Consider the following 13,863-nt stretch of genomic DNA (forward strand, 5'->3'; position numbering starts at 1 on the left):
AATGACAGATTTTATTTTCTTGGTCTCCAAAATCTCTGTGGACAATGACTGCAGCCATGAAAATAAAAGACATTTGCCCCTTGGAAGGAGAGCTGTGCAGACCTAGTCGGCATGTTAAGAAGCAGAGACATCACTTTGCCAACAAAGATCAGTATATTCAGAGCTATGGTTTTTCCAGTAGCATTGTACAGGGGTGAGAGTTGGACCCTAAAGAAGGCTGAGCAGCAAAGAATTTATGCTTTTGAATTGTGGTGCTGGAGAAGACTCTTGAGAGTCCCTTGGAGTGCAGGAACATCAGACCAGTCCATCCTAAAGGAAATCAGTCCTGAATGTTCATTGGAAGGACTAATGCTCAAGTTGAAACTCCAATGCTTTGGCCACCTGATGTGAAGAGCCAACTCGTTGGAAAAGACCCTGAGTCTGGGAAAGTTGAAGACAAAAAGAGAAGGGGACAGCAGAGGATGAGATAGTTAGATAGCAAGACTGATGCAGTGGACATGGATTTGAGCAAACTTCAGGAGATAGTGGGAGACAGAGGAGCCTGGCTTGCTGCAGTCCATGGGGTGGTGAAGAGTTGGACACGGCTTAATAACTGAACAACAACAGAAACAGTTCCTCACTTCTGGTGATCCTCAAGTGTCAGCTTACTCAGCATGGAAGAATTGAGAAGCTGCTGGGAAGCTTTGTGTGCACAGGCAGGGGTCATTAATTGCTTGGTGGATCTTAAAGCAGATGATGAGCAGGAACCCTGTTGTTTCATTGAGGAACCATCCCTAATTTATCAGAATCCGTAGGCCCTTTGGTTTGAGCCTCTTAGTTTCCTGAAAGAGAATCTTCCAGGGGTGTAAACATGAATGTCTGTGTTAGAAGCCAGTTAGGAGCAGAGATCTGGAGCTATTACTCTAAGTATAACACTTTAATGAAATCCCATCTTTTCAGCCGTGCCTGGGGTTCTGGAGTTCAGAAACTCTCTAGTTCAGTATCTCCTGAGAATAAACCTTCCTTTGTGGTGGTGGTAAAGAAATCATCACCTCGCTGTGCTGGCTGAGTGAGAGGTTGTTGCAGATTAAATGTTTTTATATTTTAACTCAGACTCTTTTTAGTCCCACTTCACATTATAGTCTTTAGAAGTCCTTAGGACCTCCAATTTCTGAGCCTTTCTAGTGTTCTTCAGTAATAACAGCGACAATAATATTAATAGCTAATTTCTGAATTCACTTTGCATATATTAATAACTCATTTAATCCTGAGAATTAAGTACCACTAGTATCTCTCTTATATAGAAAATTGGAGGCCAAACCTTTGTCCAACGTATCATAGCAGGAACATGGTAGATTCAGGATTTGAATCAGACCAGTCTGTCTTCCCTCCAACACTGCCTTGCAGAGCACACCAGTTTGCTTCATACTGGTCATCCCATTTCTGCAAGCAGTTAGATTTCTCTGCTTTGCTTAATCAGTTGCTTCTAGTCCACTGACTTTATTCCTTCCAAAATTTTGTTGGTGTTTTTTTTCTGCTTCATGTTCTCTCCCACCCCCTTTGTCTCCATTTTTATACCTATTATATCGCTTTACTGTCATTTGGTGATTAGAGACAAATGTTTGTGTTCAGTCCATATTTTTAACTGAAATTTCTCGAAGTTCTTAATACTTTCTCTGTGTCATGCATTGTTCTGTTGGTTGGTTGTTCTTGTTTTTCCGAACAACTCCGCGACTTACATATTCTCCATTATTCCCAGGTTGCCGGACCGGTGAAGCAAAATTGACCAAAGGATTTAATCTAGCCGCCCGGTTCATCATTCACACGGTGGGACCTAAATACAAGAGCCGCTATCGCACCGCCGCTGAGAGTTCCCTGTACAGCTGCTACAGAAACGTCCTCCAGCTGGCCAAGTACGGCTAACTCAGTCCCTAGGCGTAGCACGCCATGTGATGTTAAAATGAAACCTAGCTTTGAAAGTCACATTTTGAGGAATTTAGATAATTTAGGAGGACCCTGAAAGTAGAATTCATCATCTTCTCAAACTTGACAGAATAAAAGGAGTAGATTTTGGTGACTTGAGGATTTAACCTGTTCCCATTTCACTTAATTCCCATTTTACTCAGAATGTATTTCCCCCAAATGGTGCAGTTAAGTTATATATTAATATAATTATTACATAGTGCAATTGGGTTAACTATGGCAGATTTGTTGAAGGGACAGGGAAGGGGAAATAAAGCTGCATTTTTTGTTTAGTTATTCTGAAGGTTGGTAGTATAATTTTTGTGTTTTCTGTTTGATTGCAGAGAGCAGTCCATGTCCTCTGTTGGATTCTGTGTCATCAACTCTGCAAAACGAGGTTACCCTTTAGAGGATGCAACACACATAGCACTTCGTAAGTAATGTTGGAGAAACTATATAAATTAGCATAACATTTCCTAAGTAGGATGGGGAATGCTATACATAAATTGAATTTAAAAAGAAAAGCTTTTTATCACTAGTTAAATAGTTATAGCTAAAGAAGGTTTGTTGAGTAACTGATCATGGCACCCTGGAGGTTTGTATTGACAGATTGCAGAGCTCTCAGTTTACTTTCTAGGTTTGACATTTTAATCCATTTGAATAAAGGCTTAGAAAAGTTACCTATTAAGTTTGAAAAATGATACCAAGCTGAGACACATTTGGTATTCAAATCATAATTCAGAATAATCTTAGCAGATTGCAACAATGATGTCAAACAGATTTTATAATATCAGATTGATATAGCACTTTGCAGTTTAAACAGTATTTCACATGTGCTATTTAAATATAAAACCCTGCATTTAGGTTTTTAAAAGACTAGACTCAATCATTATGAGGCAGAATGTCATATATGTTAGGTGAAAATATGATACTCAACTCTAGGGAGTCCCTGATCTTACTGTCTTATACAGGTTCAGACCACATATCGAGTTTTGTATATGGTTCTCCATATCATATCTCATGAGTCTGACAAATTGGAGGGCAAACAACTTGACACATTAGTAGGTAAGATGTGCAACTTAACAGGATAGGTCTAAGACCAAGTAACGGGGAAGATTTGGTCCCACCTGAAATGGACTATCTGCAATAGAAAGGTATTTTAAAATGTCATTCAGAATGTTCACACCGAGGCTAAATGATCATTTTATTTGGGAAGGATACTATATGAGATCATTTTACAACCCCTTTCTATTTCTGGAATTTAAAGATGTATTATATTAAATTAAATATTAAAGTATTATATTCACCAAAAAATTACAGAAGTGTATGAATGTATGAAATTATTATTACTATTACTAGGTTATATGTCTAGAATTTAGAGTGAGAGCATGTTCAATCTTAAATGTATTTGATGATTAGTTATTTTGAAAACTAAAATTCTTCTTATTCAAGGATTTTATAGTAAATTGATATATTTTATAGTTACAGCTTATATACATTATACTTACATTAAGTTTCTTGAGGAGCAGAGATCGTTTCTTATCATCTGTGTGTTTCTAGTACTTTATAAATGGTCCTTGCTGAAGAAATACGTATCTTAAAAGGAGATAAAGAAATTCCATTTTATTTCTTCCATTAACCCTGAGCTTTAAATAGTGTAGTATCTGTTTTACAAATAAAGAGGCTCAGAAATTTATCATGTTCTTAGAGTTATGCAACTCTAAGATACATACTCCTGGATATATTGGAACATATATCCAGGCCTTCTGACTCCCAAGTCTAGTAACCTGTGTCTTATACTACATAATTCATTATGCTTGAGTTAGGACTGCTTTGGTGGGAAACTATGTTATGGCTAGCCTGCGTGTATTCTGAGTGATCCCTTACCAAAGCAGAGTTCCTGCCTCTGTGTAATTCTTCTTGGCAAGGCTTTTGGCAGGTTTCAACTGTCTCTGGTTTCACTTAACCTGTGCCCCGTATCTCATAGCTTGAGATAGGCCTTTTGTGTGTCCATTTTTTAGTGAAGTAATCATATGGATTAGAATTTAAAGAGGCACCATTATTTTGGAGAAAAGGCTCTGAAAAACAATTTAAGACTACTGGTTTTTGGTCCCAGTTCTGCTAATCTAATTCTAGCTCTGTGGCCCCCAGAAAAGTCACTTGATGCAGTACCATAAAGGAGTCAGCTTTGAACAGTAATTGTAGAAACAGCAGATAAAGATCAAAAATAGTCATAAGGGACTTTGGTGAAGCAATTTCCGGAAATTTAATTAGCACAAAGGAAATGTAAAGCTTTAAGATAAGCATGTTAACTTGTATTTTAGAAGACCTGCTTGACTTATTACACCTTAAATCTAATAGCAAAACTATACCATTTCATTAAAAAATACACACACACACACAAACACAATTGTGCCCTTTGCCCATATGCTTTCTGAGCATCAGGGAAATAAATGGCCTTTAGGTTTTTATAGCATATACAGGCCAAAAACAAATCTAAGGATGTTACTCTTAAGTTCCTAGTTCCAAAAGCTGTCTCACTTATTAAACTATTATTGAAATTTATTTCATCTGAAGTCTAAGTAATATCTTCTTGATAGTTGTACCAAGGCTCTTTATCTTTTTATTTTTCCTTAGTTCATGTGCAGCTTAGTTTTTCTCCAGAAGAAACCTTAAAGAACCATCTGCATTTAGATAAATTTATTGGGTTATTTACTCATTCAACAGAAGTCTGAGTGACTACTGTGCTGTAAGCCGTGCTGTTTAGTAGAGAATACAATGGTGAGAGAAAAAGGCAATGATATCTTTACTGTGTTCCCAGGTTGAAAATTGTCTACATGTCATTCTCACCCGTTGTGAATGGTGAAAGTGCAAGTTGCTCAGTCGTGTCCGACTCTTTACAACCCCATAGACTATACAGTCCATGGAGTTCTCCAGGCCAGAATACTTGAGTGGGTAGCCTTTCCCTTCTCCAGGGGCTCTTCCCAACCCAGGAATTGAACCCAGGTCTCCCACATTGCAGGTGGATTCTTTACCAGCTGAGCCACAAGGGAATCCCAAGAATGCTGGAGTGGGTAGCCTATCCCTTCTCCAGCAGATCTTCCCAACCCAGGAATTGAACCGGGGTCTCCCATTGAACAGTTTTTACTAGAAGTTAGGCACTTGGCATTATGATTGGTTGTAGAGTACTAAAACCATGTAGCCATGATAGCACTCTTTTTTTTTTTCTCCTTTTTGCAGAATTACTTTTCTGAATGAACTCTGCTATTGAAAGAATTCAATTTGGTTACTAGTTAGTGTTGTATTTTGCCTCCCAAAGGAAATCCCACAGTTTTATGCTGCGAAACTATTGTGTTTAAACTTTAAAACTTGGTGTCAAAGTGAATAGGATGGAAGAAATTCTTTAAAAAAATTTTTTTTAATTATTAGAACAGAGGGAAAGATGAGAAATTTGTCCCCAGTGGAGAAAGAATTAGGAAGTTTTGTTCAGTCCTTCAACAAATGGGTCTCCTCTGTTAGGTTCTCGAGGTACAGTAGTGAGCAAGACAGGCTATACTATGTCAATAACGAGAACCATAAAATATTCATTCAGTTATTAGTTATTCTTGAATGATTGCTTGCCATATTCCTGAGGTGTGGTAGGCCTTCGTAATATTAATGTTAAGTTTACTTGGCATTCAGAAAGCTCACAGTCTAGCTATAAACTGCTGTGAGAAGTTCACAAAAGGAGGACTGTTCAGACGATTATAGGGGTAACATAAGGACGGATCGCGTTCTCTGCGAAGGAGATGGTCTTTGATTGGGTAGAGAGAAATGAGCAGGCGTTCGCTAAGAGAGGGTCATGGTGGATAAAGGGTGTTCTCGTCAAAGGTAACCGTGAAAGCAGAGGTAGGGGAACATCACAGCAAGTGGCATGTTCTGAGTCCAGCAAAGAAGCCAGTGGACGAAGCATATGCTATAGTTGGAAATAGAACTGAGGGGTGAAGGTGGAAGGGTGGTTAGTGGTCAGTGTGGAGAGCCATGCTGGGGCCTTTGGATCTGAACGTGTAAGCTGTGTGGAGCCATCAAAAATGTTTAGCAAGGTGGATAACATAAGATAACTTAGGGGCGACAGTGAATGTGCGGGCTGGGGAAAGAAACAAGAGAGCAGTTGAGAGCTCATTGCCAAAGTGTCTGTAAGCGGTGAGGGCCTGAGAGCAGCTGGGAGAGAGCAGGCGTGGCTGTGAGACGTGCCAGCAGGAGAATGTGAAGTACATGAGAACCCACTGAAAGTACAGGGTGGAGGAAGACGCGGAGGAAGTGTCCAGAGAATTCAGGATCCTCGCTTAGGTGAGGGGTTGGATGTCGCTGTGTAACTGAAATAAGGAGCGCGGTAAAGGAGCAGCAGTGTGGGGAGAAGCGGAAGTCAGGTCTGGTCCTGCTGGGATCAGGTTTGGACATGTTGAGTTTGAGGTCTCGGTGGGGAGTGGGGAATTTCAGGGTTTTTTTGTTCATTGAACAGAGTATAGAGAACAAACATGGATACCACGGAGGAAATAGTGGTGGCGAGGGGGTAGAAAGGGATGAATTGGGAAATTGTTACTGACATATGTACACCACTATGTATAAAATAGATAACTAATGAGGACCTACTGTGTAACACTGGACTCACAGCTCTGTGGTAACCTAAGTGGGAAGGAAACCAAAAAAAGAAGGGGTTTATATATACACATGGCTGATTCACTTTGCCCTATAGCAGAAACTGACATAGCAGTGTGAAGCAGCTGTGCTCCAATTTAAAAAAGAAGAAGAAAACAGTGTAAAAATTTGGGAGCCTTCAGCATTTGGAGTACTATCTAAGCATCAAATTAGTGAGCTCAAGAGAATATATATATAAAGAAAACAAAAAACGTGGAGGACAGAACCTGGAGAGGACAACATTTTTACAAAGTTGGGGCGTGACCATCTAGAAAGAAATCGCTGGTAAGTTACGGACTGAGAAAAGGCTACTCGGTCTCATTATTACCAAGTTTAGAGAAAGAATAAGACAGAAGTGAAGAAAAAATAATTCAGTTTTGGTTTGATAGGATATTGAGAGGACCACCTGATGCAAAGAGCCGACTCACTGGAAAAGACCCTGATGCAGGGAAGGACTGAAGGCAAAGGAGAAGGGGGACGACAGAGGATGAGATGGTTGGATGGCATCACCAACTCGATGGACATGAGTTTGAGCAGACTGCAGGAGATGGTGATGGACAGGGAGGCCTGGCGTGCTGCAGTCCATGGGGTCTCAGAAAAGTCAGACGCGTTTTAGCGACTGAACAGCAACAATAAAAGCGCTGAGTAGGGCATCTAATACTGTAACAGATGAATGGGAAGGCACTTGTGCTAGACCATTCTGGTCAGAGAGGGAGGCCCCAGAGAACAGAAGGAATTTACTAGATAAGGGAGAATTGTCTGGAGTCAGCATCTTCTATGGCCAGCCGCTGTTTACTGGCAATAAAGCAGTAAATAAAACAAAACTCTTGCTGTTGTCTGGATTTTTCATTCTAATGGATAGGGCAGGGACAGAGGGGGAGGATATACAATAAATAGGAAGCATCACAAAATATCTAAAATAGTTGCTGTGGAGGAAAGCAAAATCAAGGAAGAGTTTTTAGATAGGGTGGCCTGGGCAGGCCTTACTGATAAGGTGTCATTGAGTTCAAGCCTGAACGAATGGAGGAGTGGTCCGTTACAAAAATAAAACTTGAAAGGGACAGATTTTTCTTCACACATAAGTAACTTCTCATTTATTATTATTTATTAATAATCTTTCTGTTATTTTCTTTAGGCACTGTAAGGAGATTCCTCGAAATTCATGGAGAGACTCTTGAAAAAGTAGTATTTGCTGTCTCTGAACTAGAAGAGGTATTTTGCTAATTATCTTGCATTAAGTCTTATTTTTACTTGGGCTTGCCTTTGTGTCTTCATTATCTGTTAACTGAATTGCCAGCAGGCAAATCCTCATTATCTATGCATATATCTGGCAGTGGGACTTACCATCATTGCCATGAAAGACTGTATTAGAGACTAGAAGCAAGTCACGAGGAAGCATTTTGTTCATATTTTTCACCGGTAAATTGTTATCACATAGTGAAACCTCACAAGGCGGAGCTGCTCTGATTTACTCACATGTTAGCTCTCAAGACATCTCAAGGCATTACCTTGTGACCTAAGCCCTGGGCCCTTGGGGAGCAGAGCTGGAAAACAACCTCTACTGGAAAAACCCTGGTGTCTGCCTGACCTGGAAGCAGGTGACAGCCTAGCCTAGTGGCGAGTATTGCGTAAGTTATGAGGTTTATGTTTCATTGTATGTGGTGAGGTTTATTATATTTCAACTTAATTTAGAGCTGTTTTAGGAAATTAGCTCTTTTTAAAATCTTACTAAGCTTTGTTCAGCTGTAGTGTTCTCTGTCCCATTCAGCTTGTATTATTTCTGAATTTTGTGTCCTTGGGCAAGTTTTTAACCTCTGTGTGCTTGGATAAAATATGAATACTGACAGTACTTATATCACAGGAGTTTTGTAATTAATGAATTAGTACATGTATTTCACATATTTCTGTATTTCCATTCAGAGTATATATAGGTATATATGTGAGATATAAACCATCTTGAATTTGCTGAAGACAGACACATTTACCATGTTTGCTGTATCTCTTCTTGTTTTACCTGGTTTACCTATTCATTCATTCTCTCAGTGACCTTTTATTTTTGAATGTCTGGTGTATATCAGGTTTACTAGTCCCAGAACCTGACTACACCAGTGAATGAATCACAGTCATTGTCCCCAAGGAACCCACTGTCTGTTGGTGGGGACAGACAAGTCAGATAAGTTACAGTAATTGTGACAAGTGCACCAGTGGAAGCATGGGAAGGATAGGGGCACACAGCTCCAGTCTGGCGTGGGGTTAGGAAACACTTCCTGGAGGAAGTGATACGTAAGTTGAAATCATTGTAAAAGATAACTAAGATTTTCCAGAGGAAGGGCAAATAATTGTAGTCATACAAGTACAGGCACACACGTAAGAAATAGCAGAAAGGGTGTAATGTATTGCATAAAATGTGAGGCTGCTGCTGCTGCTAAGTCGCTTCGGTTGTGTCCAACTCTTTGCAACCCCATGGACTGTAGCCTACCAGGTTCCTCCATCCATGGGCTTTTCCAGGCAAGAGTACTGGAGTGGGTTGCCATTTCCTTCTCCAAAATTTGAGGCTAGGAGTGGCAAAATGACAATCTGGCTGTTCCTCAGAAAGTTAGAGATGCCACTCTATATGCAGAATAAAATTGAAAACATAAGTAAGTATTAGTTGCTCAGTCATGTCCGAACCTTTGTGACCCCATGGACTTTCACCCGCCAGGCTCCGCTGCCCATGGGAATTCACAGGCAAGAATACTGGAGTGGGTTGCCGTTTCCTTCTCCAGGGGTCTTCCCCACCCAGGGATCGAACCTGGGTCTCCTCCATTGCAGGCAGTCTTTACTGTCTGAGCCACCAGGGGAGCCCGTTGGAAACACATGTCTGCACAAAAACTTGCACAGAGACATTCGTATCAGCAATATTCATGGTAACCAAAAAGTGGAACCACCTAAATGTCGTTAAGGGTAGGTAGAGGTGCTATATACAAACAGTGGAATCTTACTAACCTGTAAAGAAGTGTGGAGTGATGGTATATCCTAATGGATAGGTGGGTGTGGTATATACAAACAGTGGAGTATTACTAACCTATAAAAAAAGTGTGGGGTGATTTCAACTTAATTTAGCATGGGTGAGCCTCAGAAACATATGCCACATGAAAGAGACTGGACACAAAAATCCATACACCATAGTCCATTTTAATGCAACGTGTATTCTGAAATAGGCGAATCCACACAACAGAAAGGTTAGTGGTTGCCAGGGGCTGGGGGAGGGAGGGATGGAGAATGACCTAACTAATGAATTTAGATTTCCTCTTTGAGATGATGAAATGTTCTGGAATTAATTGTGATGATTCCACAACTTCGTGAATATACTAAAACCCAGTGAATCGTATACTTTAAAATGTGAATTTTATGGTATGTGAATTTTATTTCGATTTTTTAAAAACGCTACAAAGATGGTGTCTCCAGTCTTTTTTTTTAATTATTATTTTTTAAATTGAGGTACAATTTTTTTTTAAATTGACTTACAATCCAGTCTTCTTATATGCCTCATGAAATGAAAATGAAAGCCGCTCAGTTGTGTCCGACTCTTTGCGACCCCATGGACTACACAGTCCATGGAATTCTCCAGGCCAGAATACTAGAGTGGGTAGCCTTTCCCTTCTCCAGGGGATCTTCCCAACCAAGGTATCGAACCCAGGTCTCCCACATTGCAGGCAGATTCTTTACCAGCTGAGCCTATATGCCTCATATATATATTTATATGCATGAAAGATGATGCAGTGTTGTGGGTGACACAGTAAGGAGACTGATGAATAATGATTGCTTCAGTGATTTCACTGTCCTTCTAGGCAGTTCCATCATTCTTTTGGTTTCTTATTATTCTGTTTTAGTTTGTTATAGTTCGTGATAATTGATGAGTAATGATAAAATGACTCTAGGATGATGAGAAAAAGAAAAATGCTTCAAGACTGAGGAAAAATAAGAGCACTAAGTATCCATAATGTATCCTGGATTTAGAATGAGTCCAGTGGACCAACCTGTATGGAAATTATAAGACACAGTGAATTTTATTCTAATTTTTTTTAAGTAAGATATCTCTTTATTGTTTGGGAAACCTCTAAGAAAGAATAAAAGTCAGGAAATAGCGATCCTCTCAGAGAAAACTGTTTAAAAGCAAAAATGTCAAAAATCAAATCTACGTCTCCTGGACCCTGATGGCACACTGAGGATTAAGGAAGTAGCCTCTGTGTCAGAGCTGACTCTTGAAAGACGGATGTCATTAGTGAGGTGAAGAAGGGGTTGGGGATGGGGGTTATATCCAGGACATATCCACTCCAGGCTCAGTGGCCTGGAGCTGTCAGGATCAGGACTCATGGGTCTACTTGAGTGACTGACAAATCCTGGTCTTTGACACAAAAGCTGACTGAGGGTCCCAGGCAGCATCCAGTCTGAGCTTAGACGTGCTGAGGTCTTAGTTCGTGATGGAGGCTGTCTTCACAGTATGTGGAGTGGCATGCCCTGCTGATGCCTGTTTCATCACTCCGGTATTTTTCACAGAATGTTTGGCTTTTCTTACACAGGCTACTTACCAAAAGCTGCTACCTCTGTACTTCCCAAGGTCACTGAAGGAGGAGAGTCGTTCGTTGCCATACCTACCTGCAGATATTGGCAATGCCGAAGGGGAGCCTGTGGTACCTGAACGGCAGATTAGAATAAGTGAAAAACCTGGTGCCCCGGAGGGTGAGTTCTCTCCTTTTCTTAACTTCCCTCTTCAGGAAGCAGAGGCTCTGATAAACATCAGCCACCAAAGATGTAGCAGGTTCAGCCTGTACTTTAGGAAGCTTTTAGTGTGACACTAACATTAGGACCAACTTAAGTGTTTTTAGAGTCTTATTCTTTTTAAGATTTACTCTTTAAATTATATATGTGATGTGAAGTCTTGTGTTAGGCAGTAGAGATTCAGAGGTGGGTATGACAATATTCGTACCCTAGTGAAGTTTATGGTTTCACACAGGACACTGTTGAGGAAACAATATATTATCATTAAAATTTTCAGCAGATTCAGCTATGTCCTCTGAAAGCCATACCTAAAACAAGAGTGCTGTAACCATGTGTTTTGCTTCTTCTGATTACGTACCAATGTAGATTGAAGTGATGGTAGAGCAGGGCAGGATGGGAGCCCCTCTGAGCTGTTCTGTGTGACAGCTTGTACTGATCTTCATGGATACATGTTCAAGATCATAGTTGGGAGACATGCCTCACAAGCTTCATCGCTGGGGCCTGATCTGAAAATTAAGCGGTTTAAGAATTACTGTGAGATTTCTACTGTGAACACTTTTAAATGAGCATCAAGTTAAAATCTGTTGAAGGCTACTCATCTCTTTTGTTACCAATACACAAATTTAAATCAAATGCAAGGAATAATAAATGGTATAGCATCAGAAAATGTCTGGTAACCAAGCTGTGCTGGAGGAGTACTTTAGGGAGACTCTAGTAAAGTACAGCCTTGAAGTATGTCCAGCATCATTCGGAAATCCTCAGAATTGTGACTGCCATGATAGAATATCATTTTTCTTAAATGCACAAAATGCATTTTGTATGAAAATGGGTAGTGAAGAGCAAAACCAGTTGAGGTGGCAGTGCTGGGTTGTCATTAGCCACAAGGTTCCCTTCTGTCCACCATCCTCAAACACTGCTTGACTTCCATCTGTATCTCAAAAAATATTCTTACCTCATAGGCTATAGTTTTCATAAATATTTTCAGATAGAACATTGAATCTGTTAAAGGAGACATAAAATCAGCTTGAGGGATTGAAAGAAGATTCATTTAGTGGTATTTTTTAATAAAAGCGAACACTGAAAATCTTGCCTTTTACACTTTGAGGAACAGTGATACAGACGTGAAGTCCCAGCTGAACAGCTCAGATGGTGGCATTGCCTTGGGAAGCCTGCCCCCAAGGATTCTGTTTGTTTGCTTTTCTTTCTTGAAAAAAAAGTGTTTTGTCTTAGGTTGGTTTTTTTTTCCCCTCAAAAAGATCTGGTGAGGCAGTGGGGAACACATTAAGAGGTGATCCATTCCCAAAGGATTAGCTGCTAACAACACATAAAATGATCATATATGGATAAATAGCCATAAGCTATTGATAGCTTTTTTGTTACAGATAACCAGGAAGAAGAGGACGAAGGCTTGGGAGTTGATCTCTCTTTCATTGGCTCTCATGCTTTTGCCCGAATGGAAGGAGATATTGACAAGCAAAGAAGACTGATCCTTCAGGGGCAGTTATCAGAGGCAGCTCTGCAGAAGCAGCATCAGAGAAAGTAAGACAAACCCTTTGGATAGACAGACACATAAGGACTAGAGAAACAAGATAGGGGCCACCTCTACTCAATGGTCTACATATAATGTGGTCTCATTTATTCTTCCTGACAATCCAGTAAGGAAGATACTGTCCCCACTTAGTAGATGCAGAAATTCAAAGTTAATTCATCAGTGATCACAGTTAATATGTGATGAAGTCAGTGTTCAAATGCACCTCTGATTTCAGAGCTTCTACACTTTCTATTGCAGTTGTAGTACCTCTATAAAATTATATTATATTCTAACAGCAGAAAGGGAAAAGGGGAAGCCAAATTACAAAGTTTTTACTTAACATTTCTATATTTGTAATTAAAGCATAGTCTATGGTTGTTGTATTAATGGTTAAAGAGCTTATTTCCCCCTGATTTATCCCAAGGACTTTCTAAAGTCATTGCATTTCTTTTAGGTGTTTTCTAAAACAATTCTGAATAAACCCTTTTTGAAACATAAAGAAAAGCAGCTTTGGTATTTCTGGGTAAGTTTGTCCAAGGACTAACAGATTATCCTTGGAAAACAAGCTGCTTTTCAAAAAAATTTTAGAGGAAAGGAAAAATCATAAACCATAATTGGTTAATATTCACAATCTTTTAGGGTTGATTGAGAGGGTAACATCTCTTAGGGTTATTGTGAGTTTGTTAAATAAGATAGTGTAATGGACTTAGCACAGTACCTGGTAATTCTAGCAAGCTCTTAAATTGGCCACTGCTGTTCTCTTTAATACTGAGCAAAATTTGACCTATTATGTACCTTTGAGCTTGGGTACTTGCCACCCCTTTTGACTGCATTACTCTTGTCCTTCAATTCGTTCTCCAGGTTTCAGCTCAGACTTGATTGCCTCCAGAAACTTAGCTCCCTGGAGATAAGTTGGAGTAGATGGAGCAGAAGTCTGCCTCTCCCATATGCTT

The 13,863-nt window shown here is 39.9% G+C and overlaps 1 protein-coding gene across 2 annotated transcripts in view; it reads left to right on the top strand.

Annotated features, from left to right (window-relative positions):
- Nucleotides 1-13,863, top strand: part of GDAP2 (ganglioside induced differentiation associated protein 2) — a 58,319-nt gene that overhangs the window by 18,010 nt on the left and 26,446 nt on the right. For both annotated transcript variants that reach the window (XM_043875737.1, XM_043875738.1), the window contains exons 4-8: nt 1,739-1,892; nt 2,286-2,374; nt 7,754-7,830; nt 11,181-11,340; nt 12,762-12,918. In XM_043875737.1, coding sequence (XP_043731672.1) covers nt 1,739-1,892; nt 2,286-2,374; nt 7,754-7,830; nt 11,181-11,340; nt 12,762-12,918 — 637 coding nt within the window. The remainder of the gene's footprint in view (nt 1-1,738; nt 1,893-2,285; nt 2,375-7,753; nt 7,831-11,180; nt 11,341-12,761; nt 12,919-13,863) is intronic.

The sequence above is a fragment of the Cervus elaphus genome, chromosome 20 (assembly GCF_910594005.1).
Source record: "Cervus elaphus chromosome 20, mCerEla1.1, whole genome shotgun sequence".
NCBI lineage: Eukaryota > Metazoa > Chordata > Mammalia > Artiodactyla > Cervidae > Cervus > Cervus elaphus.